General features: G+C 38.8%; 5 protein-coding genes across 8 annotated transcripts; 1 reads left to right on the top strand and 4 right to left on the bottom strand.

The window, feature by feature from the left end:
* Positions 1–188: 188 nt before the first annotated feature.
* On the top strand, positions 189–4442 carry LOC111495517 (kinase-interacting family protein-like). The gene is made up of 3 exons (XM_023145589.1): positions 189–393; positions 1655–1894; positions 3298–4442. The coding sequence occupies exons 2-3, from the start codon at positions 1759–1761 to the stop codon at positions 4260–4262; spliced, it is 1101 nt and encodes a 366-aa protein (XP_023001357.1). The 5' UTR covers positions 189–393; positions 1655–1758; the 3' UTR covers positions 4263–4442.
* Positions 4443–8012: 3570 nt separating this feature from the next.
* LOC111495518 lies at positions 8013–10970 on the bottom strand. Its single transcript, XM_023145590.1, has 6 exons — positions 10831–10970; positions 10150–10696; positions 9981–10030; positions 9631–9718; positions 8877–8993; positions 8013–8358 (listed from the first exon to the last, which is right to left on the bottom strand). The coding sequence occupies exons 2-6, from the start codon at positions 10594–10596 to the stop codon at positions 8308–8310; spliced, it is 753 nt and encodes a 250-aa protein (XP_023001358.1). The 5' UTR covers positions 10597–10696; positions 10831–10970; the 3' UTR covers positions 8013–8307.
* A 57-nt stretch (positions 10971–11027) lies between these two features.
* Positions 11028–13818, bottom strand: LOC111495519 (nascent polypeptide-associated complex subunit beta-like). The gene is made up of 6 exons (XM_023145591.1): positions 13704–13818; positions 12909–12976; positions 12112–12260; positions 11960–12016; positions 11462–11500; positions 11028–11343 (listed from the first exon to the last, which is right to left on the bottom strand). The coding sequence occupies exons 2-6, from the start codon at positions 12974–12976 to the stop codon at positions 11171–11173; spliced, it is 486 nt and encodes a 161-aa protein (XP_023001359.1). The 5' UTR covers positions 13704–13818; the 3' UTR covers positions 11028–11170.
* A 641-nt stretch (positions 13819–14459) lies between these two features.
* On the bottom strand, positions 14460–16761 carry LOC111495520. Of its 4 annotated transcripts, none has more exons than XR_002720313.1 (3): positions 16278–16756; positions 15475–15559; positions 14460–14876 (listed from the first exon to the last, which is right to left on the bottom strand). XR_002720313.1 is itself a non-coding variant. In XM_023145593.1 (3 exons), the coding sequence occupies exon 2, from the start codon at positions 16636–16638 to the stop codon at positions 16282–16284; it is 357 nt and encodes a 118-aa protein (XP_023001361.1). In that variant the 5' UTR covers positions 16639–16644; positions 16685–16761; the 3' UTR covers positions 14501–14876; positions 16278–16281. The 4 variants fall into 4 exon arrangements, 2 of the variants coding, with proteins under 2 accessions (XP_023001361.1, XP_023001360.1); XM_023145593.1 differs by lacking the exon at positions 15475–15559 and having other exon boundaries at positions 14501–14876; positions 16278–16644; positions 16685–16761; XM_023145592.1 differs by lacking the exon at positions 15475–15559 and having other exon boundaries at positions 14501–14876; positions 16278–16743.
* A 116-nt stretch (positions 16762–16877) lies between these two features.
* Positions 16878–21030, bottom strand: LOC111495515 (sucrose synthase 6-like). Its single transcript, XM_023145586.1, has 15 exons — positions 20781–21030; positions 20569–20701; positions 20353–20507; positions 20061–20253; positions 19856–19974; positions 19551–19767; positions 19364–19459; positions 19121–19294; positions 18933–19049; positions 18670–18836; positions 18361–18585; positions 17704–18270; positions 17488–17626; positions 17283–17410; positions 16878–17186 (listed from the first exon to the last, which is right to left on the bottom strand). Exons 1-15 carry the CDS (start codon positions 20885–20887, stop codon positions 17024–17026), a joined length of 2700 nt encoding a protein of 899 aa, XP_023001354.1. The 5' UTR covers positions 20888–21030; the 3' UTR covers positions 16878–17023.
* Between the last annotated feature and the right edge of the window lie 407 nt (positions 21031–21437).

A 21437-nucleotide genomic window follows, 5' to 3' on the forward strand; every position in this document is an offset into this window, starting at 1 on the left:
GCATGTCTTCAAAATGAAATTCAAACATTTGAAACGCATACGTTATTGGAAAATGTCAAGTTTAAAAAGGAACTCCTTTTTTATTATTATTACTGTTATTGTTATTATTATTATTATTATTATTATTATTATTATTATTATTATTATTATTATTATTATTATTATTATATGAACTCTGAAGTGTTCCTCTCTCTCTCCCCCTTTCCCTCAACCTCTCCCTCGCTTTCTATTTTCGGTTCATTTCCTTTCCTCGTTAAATGCGTAATCTCTTCAAATTTTAAACATACATTTATCCTCTCAGCTCTTTCGATCAGAACCCTCACCCTCCACCTCTCGCCGGAATGGCTCTATCTCGGATTTCCTTCGACTGATTCGGAGGCTCTGCCATTTTAGGTCATTTTCACGGTTTCTTCTTTACCACACTACTTGATTTCTTCTGGATCACCTACTACTCTTTCTGCATTTGTTTCTCTGTTATACTCTTTTTCTGTCTACTGTCCACTGATGTGAAAATCCTGCTTGGTTGCTTAGAAGATGAATATCAGCGTTGCCTTAAGCTGTAGACGGTTTTCATTTTGTTCGGTTTTTTTATTCCAGGCATGATAATTTCAAGTTTATACAAGTTCTTTGTAGTTTAGTGCACTAGCGTTCGATGTTCTTCAATTACTAGCTGAAAACGAGGATTGCGGTTCCTGAAATCCGGTTCCTGGAATCGTTATTCTTCAAACATCTCTCCCTGATATTTCTTTCTCCCTTTTCTTTCCTTCCGTTTTCCTATCTACCCAGCAATCTTAAGCTCAGCTGCTCTCATCTTTTATCTCAACATTTAATTGAATCGCAGCAGGTACCAATTCGTCGGAAAGTATTTTCCATGTTTTAGCTCTCCGAGTAGTGTAGCATAAAATGCTTTCAGATTTGTTTGTGGTGATCCAGTGCCTAAAGGAAAAGATCGCAGCAAACGAATCGAGGAAGCATTATTATATAATAACCTGGGGATTTGAGTAATACGGTCTCCACGGTACCATGAATATTGAGAGACTTTGTGATTTGATTTACACTTGTTTATCTTTCCGCTGAAATTTTTCGAGATCTTCGCCAACTTTTTTAAGAATTTCAATTTGGTTCCCCATACTGCACTGTTTATTATTTTTCTATTCTAAGCGCAGGTCGGTTTTTGTACGGTCTGCTTCTTTTATGGCGTTGGATTTTGTGCTCGCCTACCCCAATGACCTTATGGGTCATGCCTTTTTAACTGGAAACTGACTATCATTACTCCTGACACTCAATAAAATCACGACATAAATGATCTTTGTTTGTCCAACAATTTAACGAAATAGTTAATTTGCAATTGCAAAATAATTTCCATGGAAGACTTTAAAGATAGTTATAAATTGTTTTTCGCACCAAACAATAAATGTTTTAAATTATTGATAATGATGGCACATGTATTGTAATGGTTTTGAAGTGTTTGCACCCAAAATTAAATGTGTGCTTGTGCCTTTTAGTGATAGAATCATGTGTTGCTTATCTTTGCCCTTATTTTTTAATTAATGTTGCCTGATTCCTGGAAAATTTTGTTCCTTTTATGTTTGGTTATTCTGAAGTGGTTTTGCACATATTTTTGTCGGTTGGTTAACACAAACCGTGTTGTCAGCTGCTAGTGTGTTCTGTGGTTGATGCACTTTGAGCGAGGAGAGGCACTTGAGAGGAACCGGAGGTTGAATTGTGCAGCCAAACGGGCTAACGTTTGAGATATCAATGATGTCCCCGGAGAAAGAAGAGGTTTGGACCCATCGAAGGCCTTCATCTCCATCTTGTGATATTCTCAGTAGCAACAGAAACAGTGTAATACTCGGCGCCAAGTCTTCTTCAACGTTGTCTTCCACTCTCGCAGGTAACAGTAACTGTTGACATGAAAGTTAAAGCACACCCCTTTACCTTATTTTCAATTTCTTTCTTGTTCTCTTGCCATAATACTTGGGACCAGGGAGGTGGGGGTGGGAGTTAAGCTTTAGCCTAAGTAAAAGACTTACCTACTCACTGATTACGTATCCATGTTGAGAATTTATTGCAGTAGAAAGGGTAGGTGGTTTGAAGTAAGAATAGTCTGAGAGTCTGAAGTTGGCACAGGTTTGATTTTGAATTTCCGTCCCCATGGTATTTTGTTCCCACTTTATTTTAAAATTTGAAACTCCGAAACTGTGAGAAGGGAATTCTATAATTCACACCAAACCAGGTAAGCTTTCGTGTGGGAGGGAGGAGTGTATACATGAACCTTTCTTGGAATTCGGAACAGCGACCTTTCTGTTCTTTCATCCCTACCAATGTGCAGTCTTCAACAACTTTCCTGTAAAGAGCATCTTATCATATGCCTGATTGATGCAAACCCGTGACGACTTTGAACTTTGTGAATCAATTGGCATTTCCTTTTTCATTTGGGAGATTTTGCCATTTTGTTCGTTTAGGAATTCAAATTATTTTGAATAGTTTCAGTTTTATAAGAATTTGATTTGAGAGGTTAAGTTCCATTCAAAATAGTTTAATAGAATTTTAAATGATGGTAATATTCTGATAAGAGGTTGTATTGATGGATGGGTCGTTTTCCTGGATAGCAACGTTATGCCAAAAGAACCATCTAGCGCAGGGAACCATACCTTCTGCCCCACGATTTGACAGCAATTCAAAATTTTGAGTTATAATTTGTTGCTATCCTCGTGAACATTTGTTCCTCTATCCTTTATATTCCCAATAGCTATTGGCCCAGCATTCCTTTATCTTCAAAAGAAAATTGCAGTTCCAAAAGAAAACTGAACCAAGCTGCCCAATATCTTTTAATAAAATTATAGCCGATATCATTTGTTCGTTTCTGAAAAATGAAACGTCACATCAATAGATTTTGGAATATTAAATCAGTTTATAGAATCTCCATTACATATTGTCCCTCTTGGTTTTTCGTTCCCTCTCAACCCTGAATAGTGTATATTCTTTGGCAAACAGATTATTGGAACTTTTTTTTTAGATAAATTAATGTGAGATTTGAACCCTAAACCTTTTGCTCTCCGAACATAATTGTTTTGAAACATATGAATGAGCCGTATATTTACAGTTTTCAGCTGTTCAAGATTACACTATTTTAAAAGGTGTCCAACAAATCTAATGCATAGTCAGTTAGTTCATATGATTATTCATTATTTGGCTTATTGCAATCGGAAAATGAGGCAATCTGTGTAGAGTACTTATTTTCTTATTTCTTTGGCATTTAAGTCGTCTTGATTGATACATGATGTGCTATGACAGATATGGAGCAGAGGATCAATTTACTTGCCATCAAAAATGCTGAAGAGGACGATGTTGGGAACACTTTTGCTGAACGTGCAGAATATTACTTCAACAAACGCCCTCAACTGCTAGCGCTTCTCCAGGAACTGTACACTGCTTACACCACCTTATCCGATCGCTACATCCAAACCATCGCCAAACATCACAAAAGACAGTCTTCTGTTACTTCAACCCTAGAATCATTTGATGGCGCTGAAGATTCAGGGATCAGTCAGATGGAGTCTGATGCGGAGAGCTCCCTGTCCTACCAGCAAGTGTCTGTAATACCCGTTAAAAATAGTGCTATGGTAAACAACGATGCTTTACTCGCTGAGCTTGTCATCAAGAATGTGGAGTACGACATTATTACAAATGAGGTAAGCATCCTGGAAAAGCAATGCTGTGATTCGTCTAGGAAGACAGAGCTTCAGAAGAGTTTGCTTGAGGTCTTGGAGTCTGAGAGACTCATATTACTGAATGAAAATGCAAGATTAGGGCATAGGGTGGCTTCCTTGATGGAGGAAAACAAGGGGTTGGTAGCAGAGTCCGTTTTCACGAAACGGAAGGCAAGTGAGATGGCACGATGTATGCTGAAGCTGCGGGATGATCAAAGGGTTTACCTGCTTAACCAGAAAATTGAAGATCTTCAGGCTCAGATCTATGGGCTGGAGAAACGGAATAAAGAGTACTATGATCAGCTTGTGAAGACAGATGAAGCAATGGAAGAGAGTAGATGCAGCAGTGAGCACAAAGACCACAATGGGAACGAAGTAACCTTGGAGGCATGCTTTCAAATTGGAAAACTTAAATCCAGGCGGGATTCTGGTGTCAACAACAGTTTAAGTGACAAGAGAAGTAACAGCCGGAGGAAGACCTACAGATGGTGGGCAAAGGTGAAGAGCATGGACATGTTTTTATGTGGTCACAGCACCAATCCTAAATAATTCCTTTTGATCTATTTACTTAGTGATAGCAGTATTTAAGATTGCCAGTCCCGTATAAATAACTCGGTGACATTGGATGGACAATGAGAACCCTAGTATTAAAAAGCTGCATGAAATTCTCTCCAAAAAAAGAAAAAAAAAACAGGAGAAAGCATAATGATGAAGTAGTTGGAAGTTCACTCACCTTCTAACACCAACTTTGATCTGTTTTTAGTTGAGATGTAATTAGAGGAACCTGAGTCTATGACAACAATGGTGGCATCCTGCCAGACACATTCGATTCACAGTTCCATAATGCACGATAAAACCAAGCCAATTATGTAGAATTGGACAAAGTATCAAACTTTTCAGTTCTAGTATTACACCCTTCTCACACTTTGAAGCTCGGGCGTTTGTTTATAATAAAGTTGACTTGTGCATTAAGAAACATGCCAATTATTGTAATCAACAAAACTAGACATTAAATGCTGAATAGCAAGCACACAATATTAAATACCCAATGAACTAACTTTAGACATTATAGTTAGAGATAAAAAGATCGGCATTTAATTGTCCCAGCCCAAAAGTTAAATCTCGAAATCAAGGGCTGGACCAACCGACTATGCAATGAAATCGTGTAAAAGCAAATAGAGAAGACGAGATTACAAAAAGTTTAGCAATTATGTAAAAGGTTTGAAATCCGAAACAAGGTGTTCAAGTATGAAAAGTATGTAGACGGTTTACAAAACAATGCATGACAGATCTAAACAAAATTATGCACAGACTCCTAGACACCCCGGGACACTCCTCTGTGGCATTAAGATTTAGCATGCATTGATCCATGACATCACTCACTTGAAAAAAAAAAAAACAAAGAGTAGAAAGGAATGAGTATAAATATACTCAGTAAGCAGCCTATTTGTAGGCTCTTTTCGCATCCTTATCTTGGCAGGTAACCATGGTCTTTCTCGGGTTTCTAAAAAGAGTGATCTAAGCTGCAACTCTCTTTTCTGTATCTTAGGAGGCTTGCCCATCTTAAGCAGTGAAATGATCAGTGTCCTGAGGTGAGGCGCGACCTCATAAGTAAATCTGAGGGGATTGTATGGCTGGATCTGAAAACGTGACTCTATCTGACCATCATCCATGGAGGTTAGCTGACGATCCTCACACGGGACCATACATCCACTAAACAGGGTGCGACCCCCTGTGTACCGGTCAGCTACTGAGTCATCCTATGTGGCTCCACGTCCCCCACTCAGGGACAAGTTTCTACGGCCCAAGTGTCCTGTTCAGAAGACCCCTTAGCTATCACCACTAGGGTTGGGCACCTGTCACACTTCCCTATTCGGATATGCAAAGCTCAATGATCACCGTACCGGAGCTCTATCTCGACGGTACGGTATCGGAGGAGAGAAGGAAGTGGAGGTTCTGATGACACTATCTACACTGTTCAACTCTAGCGGGCTGCCTATAGTTACCGTGGTGACCTATTATTCTTTCTAGGGTGGAACTTGGTGGCTTAGACTTGGATTCATGTATTTCTAGGATTCTCGTGCCTGGTCTCACAAACCTATTGGGTTTGGAATTTTGGGCTCTGGATCCACCGATAATCATTTCGCGGGCCTAATTGCATGGTATTCTAGAGGTTCCCCAATCTAGGGTCTCATCTAGCCTACTTAGTCACAAGCACCCTAATCTAAGCTCGTAATTTCTTCCTATTCATCAAGAAAGATAACACAAGCAATCATCATGCATAAGAGTTAACACGCAGCAGTTTATGCAATATTAACAAACATGTTCAACGGGAAGATCACATCCATCTTTACTCGGAGCGCAGATTTCACAAGTTTTCCATCCTCCTCATGCATACATACATTATCAAAATCTCAATCAAACAGATTTAATAAACATTTCATGTCAAGCTTTCCTTAATCATTTCATTTTCGCAGTTTCTATACTAACATACTAGGTCCGGCTAGCTAAGTTAATGGGTGGTAGCATGCATGCTTGTTCCTAGCGGTTCCTACAAGTACTGCTCGTGGGAATCCAAATGGCTACTTGGTTGATGCGTGCCTTCCTGAGTTTGAGTTTTCTTGATGGAATGGGTTCCAACAATTCTGGAATTTCCTTGACATGTCCTAATTCACATAATTATAAGGTCAGCATCAAAATCGGGTCGGATAACAAGCAAACAGAGACCGAACGGGAAGAAAAACAATGTCTCATGCACCCACACGCGCCCTGGAGGTTTCCACGCAATTCCTACGCGCGCCTTCCCGAGCAGGCGCGGGTCGAGCCGGCCGGATCCGCGTGCCTGACGCGTGTCCGCTGCTGGATGAGGGCACGCCTCACCAATCGGTGATCGACACATGTCGATCACTGGTTCCGCCGCGCTCCTCCGCACGCCGGCCGACGCGTGGCGGGGTCTCCACCCTCTCTCATGCGTTTCTTTTTCCATTTTCCAGGCCTCTTTCACGTTTTGATCTATTTTCTTCTGAATTTTTTATCTTCCAATCCGTAATTCAATTCAACAAATTTTCTACACGAACCTTGTAGGTCTCATATTCTACTCCTTCGAAATAATTTTCTTGTATTTTTCTGATAATATTTGAGTTCGAATTCGGAGAAAAACACAGTTCTTACCGAAAATCACATTTTCTTGAAACTCTGATTCAAACACCAATCTTGGCCGCCTTCACTCCAGAATTTAACCAGGTAACGCTGTTGAGGGTAAGAGTCCAAGGATCAACACAAAACGTTGCTAACACATGAAAATCTTGATGATTTCTCAATGCAGACACTAGTGGACTAACCTGAAGTTCTTGGACGTTTTGACGAAATAGGAAGGTGCGATTAGTGAGAGCACCTTGCCTCGGACTATTGACGGTTTAGATTGGGGACTCGGATCTCCGGCGTCAGTTCTGATCAGATCTCCTCCTCCTTCCTCAAAAATCCTAATCTTCTTTCCCTCTTCTTTCTTCTCTTTCTCTCCCCTCTTCTTTCTCTTTTCCAAATTATGACTCAACCAAATCTGACCCCTCAAGTAATAAGGGCAAAATGACTATTTTGCCCGTGACCTAATTTCTAATTTCTAATTTTTTTTTTCTAATTTCAAATACTCTTACCTGGAAAGACATTTGGAAAATGCCCAATCCCAGAGGTTCCTATTTACTGTAAGTCAAGGGACGATTTCAATGGCAAAAGCCTGATCAATCACTTTCAAAACCTACTCCCCATTGGTTGAAAGAACAATATTATAAAGAAGGCAAGTAATGGAAGATGTATAAAGTTTTCCTATCATTGAGATTGCCACAAGAGAGAAACATTCCAAGCAGAAAAATCAGCAAGTGTAGAGTTCGGGATAGGGGCCAAAGTGTGTATTTATTTGCTTAATCTGTATCCAAAGAAATGAAATGTGTTCGCTTTCTTGAAAAATAAGTTTGGAAGAGAAGTTTCTGATTTGAAAATTTTGAACATTATTAACCATGGACTCGAACCCTTCCGCTGCTATACTAATTCGTGCCCAGTAGCAATCCTATTTATAAGCAAACTTCAGAACCCGCATCAAATTTTCCATCTTCCTGTTCATGTTAGGAATCACTTTCTCCATGTGAGTGCATGCCCTAAGAATAATGACTGTGAGATAGCGAAATTGCGTGATTTCTCCTCCAACATGAAAATGATTAGGAATTATCTCAAACCTGAAAATTCTTAAAATTATTAATCTCTAGACAAATTCTTTTTAAGCTCGAAGACCATAGTGACAGGGTAGGAACAAGAAGGACACTATAAAATAACCCATTGGGGAACAATTACTCTACAATCCAATGCACTTGGCCGCTTATTTTTCCTGGGATCAAAAGCATTCTCATGCAGAATTATACGAATTCCCAATCAATTTTTCATGAAACTCCAAACTGCATCGAATTTCTATGTAGTTAACCTAATTAAGATTTCAACAACAATCTGAGTCAGAAATTTGAAACCTGGAAACAACCTGAAGGAATGACTGAATCTCGAACTGTTGTCATCAAGTATTCTTATTCCTTGATTCACATCTCAGATTTTATTGTGTTCTCACAGCATTGAGCTTCTCCTGAAGTTTAGCAACTCGCGCCTATTGAAGAAATGGTGTGCAAATATTAAATGAATATTGAACGGGCATTCTAGCAGCACTGGGCAAAAACTGAATTCGATCATATTTTGTAAAATGACGAGAATACATATTCAAAATGGTATGCTTGAAAGAGTTAAGTGAGAAAATTAGATGGCAAACGCTTCAATCAAGTGGTTTGTCATTAAGTTTGAAGTAGTTCTGAAATATAGGTTTGTCATCAACGAGAGCAACATTTTGAAAATGTTTTTTTTTAACCTAAAAAAATAAAGAATTTCTCCCTCAAAAACAGAAAAATTAGCGATAAAAATTCTTCTAGCCAATTCCAACCAACATTTCAATGGAAACCATTTGCATTTGTTTCCCAGTGCTACCTCCAAAATAAAAACTAGAAAGAAAAGAAGAAGAAGAAGAAGAAGAAGGCAAAATTCCTGAAAATTGGTGGATTGAAGCGGTTGCTATTTTGTCCTAGAAATGAAATTGCCCATAGTCTCCTCATATTAAGATAAGTGAATCAATACCTTGAATGACTTTGAACGGCGAATTGAAGGATCAATTTCTAAAGCTGTTGAATATGATATCTCAGCCGAATCAAAATGGTCCATAGATAAGAATACGTCACCTTGACAAATGTAAGCCTGAAAATTGAAAATTAGGAAACATGTCTATGGAACATTACGATAATTTACTCCAGGGCTAGACTTCTTTTTTCCCATATCTTACCAGTTAAAGGACAAGCATTTGTAATGATCTTCAAAGGGTTGCTTGTTTATTAGTTGGGTGAGGGTTCGAAGGACCTCTAAATTACAGTTTAGCATCATCCTTCTTTTGAATTTTAAACATAGTTTTTTTCTTTACATCCATCCATGCGTGTCCTGGCAAATTTTAATCTAAAATCGAGTGGTATTCATTTTTAATCCTAACATATAAAGATTCATGCATCACAAAGACTCAAGAAGCCCAACAAAAGGTTGATACTCGAATTTACAATTATAGATGATGTTCATGTCCAAAGTTTTTCTGTTATCCTCCGAATTTTCTTTTGCTCTTGACACCTAGAGCTTGACACTATACAAATCTGCTTAAGAACATTTGAAGTGGAAGAAATCGGAAATTTATATATCGTAGATCTTGTCAATAATTTGAGGTACTACTACCTGGTCTCCAGATTGGTAGTTTCAAACATTTTCTCCCTTCGTCGTTGAAGTGTAACGGCCAAGTTAATTTTTTAGATGGAATGTAGTGCACATGGAGATTAACTAAAATACTTCTTACCTCGGGATATTGAGGAGCTACTCTTAGAGCCTCATTTGCATCTTCAAGGGCAGCAGCATAATTCCCCAGAGCCAATCTTACGATGGACCTGAAAATTTAATAGTCTGTGTAACGAAATTTTTTGGATACAGCTGCTTTAGTAAAGACATAGATAAAGAAAAAAAAAGTAAACAAATGCTAGAGAGACGCAGGATAAAATCAACATTTGAGAAGAACTTCGTGACTTAAAATTGAATGAGTACCAACAATTATCATGAACTCAACGATTGTTACCAAATTTACTATTGGAAGGAAATATAGTCGACGATTTGTATACAATAAGATACAACGTGGAACTAGAAGTAGAACACCTGTCTTTGAATATTATATGGATACCTCCGCATGGTTTTAATTCTATCGCCTGCAACAAATTGAATCAAGGCATCATACACAATGTATTATTCTAAACAAAGTTCCAAGAACGAAGAGTGGAAAATTACTAATCAATGAGATCACACAGCAAAAGGCGGAACAGTTTACCTTCGAAAGAAGTAGGTCAGCCTGAGAGAAATTCCCGTCCTCCACCTCACATTCGGCTCTCTTCCTTAGAGCAAGAGCCTCCAAACTCTTAGAGACGCCAAGAGAATCAGAAACTCCACCAGACAATCGCATGATGACCTCGGCAGCACGAGCAGGCGTGGCGCAATGGCCGACGACGAATCCATCGGGAAAAACAGCGACGTTAGGGCCAGCGCCGCACTTTCCCAAGCAACCAGAGGGATTGACGGTAATGGTGGGAGGTGCGAGGGCGCAGAGAGTTTCGAGTGTCTGAAAGGAACCTTGACGTCGGCAAGTGCGATTGGTGCAAACCCGAATCTCCTGGTTCTGAGCACGAATAGGGGTAAGGGAAACGGAAGTAGAAGAGAAGGAAGTACGGTTAGGTGGGAATCGGAGAGGGATGCAGAGGAGACACAGTGTTGCCGTCATTCCCGCGTTTTAACCTTTGCTTTTTGGCCTTCTTCGCTTTTATCACAAAATGTGGAGACGGGCGACTGGGAAGCAACCGGCAGCGCGCGCAACCTCGCCTCTATTGATTAATTTCATTGGTTTTAATTGCAGTTATTATTATTATTATTATTATTATTTTCTTTAAATTGAATACGCAGATACGAATATTTTATCACAACTCTTTTCAGTTAAATAATATCAAATGAAATCTACCCCCAAACAGACCCCTTCTGAATCAGCGCCCCATTGGTGGCGGATACAACTTTAAGATAAAGATTTGAGAAGAAACATCCAAGCACAATTACGGCCCTGCAAGAATCTCCGCGGAGAAGCTAGCGACGCGCAACTCTGGGATTGAAAGGATGATTGGAAGATGTAAAAGTACGGCAGCACGGAACAAACACGCAAACTAACGTTCCTCCTCATCATAAAGAGAACAGGTGGTTAGAGATATTATGATAAGATTTAAGAATAAAACTTGTCTCAACAAATTCTAGTAGTATGTAAGAAGTATAAAACGCCACAAAAACACTCCTTTCCCGAAGGGATTTCTCTAAGAAGAACGATTTTCTTCTGCGGGAGCTTCAAAAGTCTCCCCATCAACAAGTTCTGGAACGTCATCGTCCTCCTCTTCTACATTCTTTGCATCAACATCAACACCTGCTCCAGGTGCTTGCTGTTTGAACTGCTCAGCTAATTTTCGCAAGTTGTCCAAATTATCTGGCCCTGAGGGTAGTAGTAATAACAGAAACATTATTTACAAGTTCAAACCAATGGAGCTCTAACAATTTACAAAAAAAAAAAACAAAAAAACAAAAACAACAACACTCGAGAGATAAAATACCCAATTGATTGATGATACCAGGCAAGATGTCCTGCAATTCTGTAGTTGGGAAACGCACAAATTATTAGATAGAAAGACATCGGAGGACCATTTCAACCAAGAAAAATAAGGACGTACAGGGACCAGCACCATCAAATGCATGACAGACAATTAACGTCAGCACAAGTAGACAACAAGATCTATTGTACAAACCAAATGATTTTTAACAGTAAGACATACTTTGAAGGCTGGTAAGAAGATGCAGCCTTAATGAAATAGATACCATGAAAACTAATCAAATGCAATTAAAACTGATTGATCTGACACGGTCGAAGAACATTCTTTCCCTATAGCCCTGATCCAATTGCCCAGAACAAGAAACCATTCTTTCGAAGAAGTACTAGTACTCCCCCACAAAATGCCTCAAATGGTTTGTCCGGTATGCAATTTATATTAAAGCAATGGAAAAAATAAAATTGTGTTATTAGATTTACAGCATAGTTTAGCAGAGATACGTACTCTTTATTTGAGGAGAACCACTAACAACCCAGGTGTTTGCAGCAATAGATGCTTGAACTGGACAGGAAATAAGTTAAAAAATAATGTTACGAGTCATCCAAGAATGTGAAGCAATAAGATGGAAGTACAATAAATTGACAAATAAAATTTACCCTTCGGGCTATTGAATTGGATAACCACATCGTCCTTGAAAATGTTGACCTCCTCAATGGCAGGAATGGCATTCACCCCAATTCTCTTTAGGGTGCTCTGTAGCCTTTTATCATCAGTTGTGGTGGTCTTATGAACTGCCTTCTTCTTTCTATTATAAGGGCATTTTTTTGAAAATAAAAAACCCACCAATGGAATAACAAGGTAACGTCTTTAGGTAATTTCATTGAAGAAATAACAGAAAGACTACGACAATTGAAATTTTACTTTTTTTCTTTTTTTTTGACAAATACAAGACAGTGGGATGTGAATGACACGGAAAGACTTATCAAGTGCAAATTACCATAATTTAACCAAGATGTTGTAATTATTGCATCACCTTCTGGAGGTCTTAAAAAGACTTCAGTTTAAAAAATCATCAGGTCAGACAAATAAGGTCAGAGCAAAACAACGAGCTAGACGTTTCAACAGTGGCATAAATTTTGGATTAGCTGAGATTCCTATTAATTTCCTCAATTTTAATTTGTATTTGAAAAAAATAAATTTAAATTAATATGAATATATTAAACTTCATGAGAGCTTAAATTCTTACCACAGTGCAAAATTGAAATTTGGGATGGTTATAATGATCCATTCAATTTTTAGGCAAAGAATCCAGGTACATATGAAATATAAAAGGTTGGTTAACAATTTCAGGCAGTTCATTATCCTCACAATGAAGGTCAGAAATCCAAACTTCAACCACATCACCTTATGTGCTGAACAATGGAATGGGAAAAATAAAATATTACAGAATTACCTTCTCACGGTACCCTTTCCACCGGTGCGAACCGCACTGGCAATCTTCCTAAGCCTCTCCTGATCCATCTGCATGACAGCAAAACAGAATTAGACTAGGCCAATATAAGTAAGTCGTAGGACGCACAAGGGGGAGTTCGGGTTTAACAAGAACTGAATATTTCAAACAATACTTATATAATATAAGTAAAATCCAAAAGCTACGAGCACGATCAGATAGCCACTAAAGCGGGAGAAACTCCCAGTTAATATTTTATAGACTTTTTTTTTTTTTTTTCTTTGATCACTATCATTAGCTAAAAGATGAGAATCGAAGAAGAGACGGCACCAACAAAATACCCAAAATGAGAATCAAACAGCATAAACCTTTTTAAGAGTGCTGAGTAATGACCCTGCCCTGAGCAGGCACGCATCCTTTAATCAAAGAAATATACCCAAAACGAAATGCAGCAATCAAAATGTCGTTAAGTTCCATTAGAATTCCTAATTATATAAGAATGAGGTAAAAACGAACGTACACTAATGACTTAATTTCGGTTAAGAAATGGGACCTAAATGCAGAACAAGAACAAAATCTTGCAGGAGAGGAGGACGATCAAAAACGATAGGAAAACCGTAGCGTGCTAGAAGATAGAGAACTGGGATTAACGAATCTATAACAACTTCGTCTAAACTTACAAGCCCAACTATGAGTGAAGACTGAAAAAGTCCCGACAATAGAATCTAAGAACCAAGCGGGAGAAGAGATTAAAGAAGAAATAGAGAGATGAAGGGCGAAGAGGACGGAGGGAATTACCTTTGGGCTAGGGTTTTGGAGATGGGGGATTACACAGAGGCTGGCGGAAGAAGGGCAGACTCCCGGACGGCGCTAACAGATGGTTTAGCCCTTTCGCTCCATATAATAATAAGAGGTTGCTAGAGCTACGAACCGATCCACGAAAAACAAAAATTCATCTTGATCCGACGGTCGATATATGATTCCAATACAGACGTGGCTGATTCTAATTGGTACAGCTTGGTTATTTGATTTACATTCTCCCAGAAAGAAGCAACGCATTTGCCAAATTAAATAAATAAAGATAATCCCAATGGGCCGCAATGGGCTAAAACATAATCGAGTTAGACCGAGTTAAGTTACGTTGGGCCTACCTTAAAATAACGTTGGCCCAATATGGCTACAATTTTTTTTTTCTTTTTTTCTTTTTTATTTCCAGGTAACTCTGCTTAATTTTGAACATTATTGAGGCAATTTGAAGGTTGTCATAGAGTTGAAAGCACTCGAATAATTTAAGAGCAATTGGGCTAATTAACCACGATTAAAAGTCGGCCAATGTTTTCTCAATTAGGTATAATAGTAGTTTGAAAACAATCAAGTATAGTTTGGGTCGAAACTGTCTTTAAAAAATGGCTTCTAAGAACAACTTCCAAGCAATTACAAACTTTATATGTTAGAGATCGTGTCAAAACTTTCGTTAGGACTGAGATTCTTATATTAGCTTACGTACCATAATGAAAAATGGGTATAAAGTATAAGTTCAGAGGCGAAAAGATAGATATTTTAGAAGCTCATAAGCTGAAATTGATGAACAGAAGTTCAAAAATGGAAAATGAATTAAGAGAAATCCCATATTCCTTTACAGCATTTCCCTCTCCCCTATCTTTAACACTATTATAATGATTTTTGTGGCAGTCAAGAATTATAATTCAATCCATGCTAAATTATTTGGTTCCTGAATTGTTGGAATAATCCATAAACCATTCTTTTCTAAAAAAATACTAAACTAACAACCAAAGATTAAGCCGTACCAACATTTTTTCGGTGGTAATGGCTCCATGAGTCTATATTAGATCACAATACCATGAAAACTAGAAATCTAAGGCATAGTGTTGAACCTGTTGCTTAGTGGAGCATGATGAGCATCGTCTCAAGAAATCACTGGAATCTCAGTAGTTCCATTATGACCAATGCCTGCAACAAACAACTACAATATGAGCGTTAAGGCAAATTAAAATTCACTGATTAAGATCACGAGTAAAGCAGTTGTCCTCGGCAAAATTCACTGATTAATTTGAACCTATATAACGATTAGTATACCATCAAATGTAGCAACATCAGCATTCCCTTTTTTGAAGACTACGCAAAAGAAAAAAAGAAAAAAAAAGTATTTTTCTTGTAATTTACATGAACCATTTTTCAAACATAGAAATATGATATGCTAATTGCACAAATCACTGCGGTGCAGTTTGCAGTCCAGTTATCCACACAGGTAAAACTGGCAGCTGTTCTCCCAGAAAGGGATTAGAACCCCAAGAGTGAGAATAGTAGGATGGATCTGGGGGATGTAAGTATCAGATCAGGCACCCAGTGAAGAGTATTACTGCTAATCTGACTTCAAATAACAGCACAAGTAACTATGATCTTGGTTTGATTTTGTTGGATTACAGCCTTTTTTTTGTTGTTACTTTTGAGCTCACTCTTTTTGTTGAACTTTTTTTGTATGCCCTTGCGTTCATTTCATTCTTTTTCAATGAAAGTTCGGTTTCTTACCAATATATTTATATATTACCTTGTCTAACTCAGCATATCATGTCAAGCAGGTAACTAACTTATGCCTACGCACTCCTTCCCATAGTTCATAGGCATGTTTCTCTCCAAAAGAGATAGAGAGAGATTAGTAAGACATGTAAGAGTTGCTGACCTCCATCACTTGAGGCTGCATTAAAAATCACAGGACTAATGCTACTGGGGCACACTACTGATCAATCTAGAAGGTGATAATAGACGAACTTCTGCAGATAAATATGGGGACTTCAAGGGTGTTTGATGAAGGATCCACTTAGGGCCACTCTATGGCAGTTGCAGAGGATATTTGAAATATTACCTTATATGCTAGTTACTAACAAGTCAAAGAGCTCCTTTGTAGTCCTGGATTCTATCTGTGCCTCCACCATTATTACTTTACAGCTATCATTCACAGATGATTATCACAATTTTACCTTGTTCTACAAACTAACAATTTGATGACCACCTAAGGAACTATGCAACAAATTCATTCCTCCGCATATTTATTCAAGGAATTCTTAAAAGAGGTCAAGCAGAGTAGAAAGAAAAGAAAAAAGAGACTTCCCTAACTAAATTTCGACGTTCTTCGAGTATAAGGGACATTGGACAAACATTCCTTTCGTTAGAAGCCAACGCCTAACCTAATTCGTACGATCTTAACCTAATATGTTTGAAGATATTGCGAAATCTAACTAGGAATCCTGACTAAAATATCCATCAAATTCAGGCGTGAAATACAAATTGCATCTATGGAGTTGCGAGAACGAATGCAGAGACAAACTAAAGCAGACTAGCGAGAGCAGTGACCTGATTATTTACAATAACGATCCGCCTTCTTTTTGACACGGTCATCAAGAGCTTCCTCCACAGACTTGAACTTGGTATCGGCGTTGTTAGGGTCGTAACCGAACTTCCTGGTCTCCACCGGGAAAAGCTCCTCATACTTCATACGCTTGGCCGCGTCAATAGTATACACCACTCCCTCTTCACCCTCTACACCGTCAGCCGACGACAAAATCTCGGTCTCATCCGTGGGGTTCTCGTCGCTTTTACTTTTGTCTTTCTTCTTCTTTTTCTTCTTCTTGTCAATATCCTTACTGCGGGAGGCTAAGACTCCTCCCTTGAAGGTGAGCCTACCTCCTTTGGCCCCTGAATATGGATCTGACATCGTAGCGCGCCCTCACTGCCCTCTGAGATCAGTTCCTCGCCGGGCCAGACTTTCCGGTTGCTAGATGCTCGCAGAGATGACAGCGAGATCTATGTTTGGGTAATCTTATGTTCTTCTTTATACTCGCTTCGAAATTCTTTTAAAAAAAAAAAAAAAAAAAAAAAAAAAAGAATCCATTTCTTTGTTCAGCTAAAACCCATCTAAAATACCCTTGTGACCCTAAACAACTAATTTCTTTGTTCAACTAAAACCCATTTTTTTCACACATTCCTTTATTTGAATATGATATTCAAACAAATACATAAATAATTTAGTAAGAGAATCACAGATTGTTGGTTTAATTATTACAATAAATTTACATAAATAAAGTTCAAATATCAAAAGGCTAAAATGGTAAATCATCATATGATGCTTGATCTACTCCAGAAATCCTCTTTAGCACAAAGTAAGCAACCAAGAGAGAGGCGGCCAAAAAGCACATCTTATTTAAGGTGTTTGATAGCCCATAGCCACTCTGCCCCTGCTGCACTGAGCCCCTATCTTCACTCCTGCAAAATTAAAACAACTCTTTTTTTTAATTATTAAGGTTGGTTATTAAGGTTAATGCGAAACTAACAATGTTAATCAAGAGTGGATGATTTTGCCTTGGTCCTGGCTCAGGTTGAGTGGCAGCCGGTCTACGAGATCGGAGCTCCGGTGTCGGCTGCTGCAACGTGGGCGTGGCGGCTGGAGCTGGCAAGGGTTCTTCAGTAGGGATTGGAATGTTCTTCACCTGTAATAGGATTTAGAGTGATCAAAAAAGCTGAAAAGCTTAGTCATCAATGTCTGTTGAAGAGATAGAATGCTAACCAGTTTCCTAAACAAGAGAGAGTAAAGCAATTCAATGTATCTCATCTTGGCTTGTTTTTGGTCTTTGTTTATCTGCCTCCAAAATCCATAAACTGATCCCATGTTCAGAGCCTTCTTTGCATATATGTTCCAAGTGTAGCTGCAAAACCATAATCAGTAAGTGAATATCATCAACATTCCCAATTTGTTGGAATGATGTCTGTGTCTTGTTTTTACCTTTCATATATTCGCTGAAGACCAGCTTCTGAAATCCTGTTCCAATATCCACCATCTGACTTGCATTTCTCAAAGAAAGCAACGATCTTTTTACTTGATTCGCCTCCATTGTTCGGATCGATGTGAAATCCCGAGACCCCGTCGGCAATAATCTCTGCTGGGCCTCCCTGATTTGTTGCAAAAGTAGGCAATCCACAGTTCATTGCCTCAATGACTGTTAGGCCAAAACCTTCATAAAGTGCAGGCTGCACAAAAGCTCCTTTAGTATCAGCAATGCACCGGTATAGCTCTCCGTTGCGACACCGATCGGTTTGAGCTGCTATCCATCTGATTTGCCCCCTGAGTTTGTATTTCTCTATCAGGGAATGCATCTTTTTTATCTCAGCAATTTCTTCCCTGTCCTTTGATTTTGATGGATCAAAGAATCCTGCTACCACCACAAGGTTTACTAAACTTCTCAGCCTCCTGTTTTTGCCAAACCATTCAGTTAAACCAGTAATGTTTTTCACCGTATCAAGCCTTGCCATTGAGAAGATTATTGGCTTCTTCTTATCAGCAAGGTAACCACTGTTCCAGAAATGTACAAGATCAAAAGTTAGAACTGCACTGATAATTTTCTGTCACTGTTCAAACTAAAAGAGAATGTGTTCATGTTACATGTGTTCATCATTGTTCTCTCTGCTATAAAGTAGTTCCTCGATTTCGGGATGAAAATTTGTCAGCCGTTTTGATTTGTCAGTGAAAGGAAAGTAGACAGATTGATCAGCCCCAGGAGCAGCAATGTTGAATTTGGGGTCAAACACACTAATACCTGAGACAACCCTATAAAGTCCAGGCATAGTAAAGGCCTCATGGCTTTCATATTGTCCTGGCCTGCTTTCGCTGTTGGACAAAACCTTTTACTTAGCTACTCAAAGATGACATAATCCAGCTGAGTTCATTACTATATGATAAGAATCTGCTAACCTTCCTGAAATTTCTTGATATGTACTTGTTATAATGAAATCAGCTGCATTCATTGAGATCATATCAGCTGTGAATTGACACGAGAAATGATACTTGGGATCAAGCTCCTTCCATTTAGCATCAGAATCCTCGTATTTTGATTTCTCTAAAGCGTGTGCTATAGCTCCCTGGGATGTCAAAATAAAAACTCAAGAATTCAGAGATCATGAAACTAAAAAAACAACCAAACATGGCGGATTTTTCCCAAGATTTTGTCTTCGGACCTGTGTAATTCCAAGTTTCTTAGCCATCAAAGCAGCAACCAGGTTTCCATCAGTGTAGTTGCCAATGATGAGGTCAGGTTTGCAGCCCATGACTTCAAGGATCTTACCAGTGGCATCCTATAAATACGAAGTTAGTAGAAGATGAAGAAACTGGTTGGGCAAAATGAAGGAGTTTTGCAGTAAAATGCCTTCACAAATCTCTCCAAGTATGGATAGACGTCAAAACGTGAAACCCATTGGCGAAGGACTCCATTTTGAGTGTAGAATGGGACCCTGAGAATGTTAGAATGCTTTGTGTTTTCAATAGGCTCTAACTCCACATTGCACTTGGTTCCTCGAGCATCAGGTATCAATCTTGTCACCTAATTGGAATACATATTAAAACACAAGGACAATGTTGTTGTGATCTTATGTGCCTACAATGAACATACCACAAGAATCTGAGGCTTTGCTTGCAGGCCTTGCTGCTCAATTCTGTACAGCAGCTCTTCTTCCAAAGCTCTCACTTGATCAAGAATGTACACAATCTAGTCATTTTTGTAGCAGGTGAGTGATATACAAGTCCACATGAACACAACATTGTAAGGCTGCAATATAAACAGATACTCATATTCTAACCTGACCGCCGGTGTCAGGCATGCCGAGGACGCCTTCCTGGCCGAAATAGCCGTGTGGCGAAAATACTACGACATTCAATGTGGTTGGAAGCTTGCTAAACAGTAACTCCAATTTTAGTGGATCTGGTGCTTGGAGGATCTCAGAAAGGATTAACATTGTTTCACTGACTCTCTCTGAAGTACTTCCCCATCCCTTCTCAAATCCCCACCCCTTCATCCTTTGAGCATTAATGATAGCAATACAATTAGATGAAAGTTAAGAAAAATGGGAAATCAAATGGAAAAGAACAGAGAATTCTTGGTTACTTGTGCTTAAATTCTTCATATGGGGTGTCTTTTGGCAGTGAAGATAGATATACTTGAGCTGCAAACAATGCAGATTGAAGCTTGGAAGCCGTATTAAGTTTCTTATTGATCATAAGACTCTGCAAGATTTGAATCCAAATGTTGTCATTCATAGTTTTTCTTAACATCTTCAGCTTTCTGCAATGGAATGTTCATATTTTGATACCTGTCCGCGATGGTGAAGGGCCAGAAGATAATCAACAAGTGCCCTAACATTCTGTTTATCCTCACTAAACCTTGAACTGATGAACTTTGAGATGAAATTGACTCCGTTTCCAATTGACGAGGGAAGGCTCAAGCGAGGGGCGCTGAATTCAATGGCTCCAAAATCTATCTCTACAGCATGTTCATCATTTGCCCTGCACATCAAAGCGCAAACCAATGATTTTCACAACTATTTCATTCATCAATCCAAAGATTACTACATGAAGGGAAACCAGAAGTATTTATGGACATACCAGCTCTCATCAAAGATAGCTTCCTTGAATTTCAAGTACTCAGAAGCTGTAAGGTCTCCTACTCTCAAACTTGTAGCATTCACCTTTACAAACTCCCAGAAACCGGGGCTCGGCCTCACGGCTAGCGCGACGTTCGGAGGGACAACAGCAGCCTCCTGCATATCATAAGCCATCAAAATCCATCCTCCTTCAAAGCAGAAAGGGTTTGAGTATTACCTGAGTGTTGCTTAGAATGTAGCCAAGAAAGCCTTCCAAAACTTGGCTCCTCTCACGCTTGTCTTCAATTGTAATCTCCAAATCCTTCATCAAATCTTGGGATTTCATCAGCCTCTTCCCATTCTCAACAAACCTATTCATTCACTCAGATGGGTTACGTTCATACCTCAAAATGTCTCAAGCTTTTTTTGATTGGAAGAGGAAGTGTGTACCTGGCGAAGCATTTCTTCATTGGGTTATGGGATTTCCTCAACGCAGTGTTTAAACTGTCGGAAATTGGTGTATCTAATCTCATCAAGCTGGCTGTTGCAATGGCCATTTCTTCCAACGATCACACGGCTTTGTTTCTAATTGCGTTTCTTATGGGTTGTGATGTGAGATACATATACGTTCATTGGTGGAGATTAAGAAATGTTATATTTTATGAAGAGTGAGGGAGACGTAATGCTGAAATAGAAATAAGGGTAGTGATGGAAGACAAGAACATTTAAGAGGTTTGAAAGATTGAAAGCAAGAAAGGAATTGCAATGGTGGGAAGTTATTAAGAGGAGGTAAGGAACTTCAAGCAGGTGACTTTCTTTCTTTGTTTTACTGAAATATCATTGGTAATGGTAATGGTAATGGTATTGGCATTGGTATTGGTGTTGGTGTTGGTGTTGGCATTGGTATTGGAGAGGCTGCCTTTTATTCTTTGCTTTCCTTCTTGGAGTTGACATTCTTAAGATACAAATGCAATTTTTAGGCTTTTGGTGTTACCATGTTTAACAAGCTTAATGTGATATTCATTATTCCTTAGTATTATTGGTTTGCTTCTCTTCAAATTCAGCAACAACCTGAATCAATCTCACTCGCCCAAATTTATAAGCCCA

This window comes from Cucurbita maxima, unplaced genomic scaffold (genome assembly GCF_002738345.1).
Source record: "Cucurbita maxima cultivar Rimu unplaced genomic scaffold, Cmax_1.0 Cma_Scf00021, whole genome shotgun sequence".
Taxonomy (NCBI): Eukaryota; Viridiplantae; Streptophyta; class Magnoliopsida; order Cucurbitales; family Cucurbitaceae; genus Cucurbita; species Cucurbita maxima.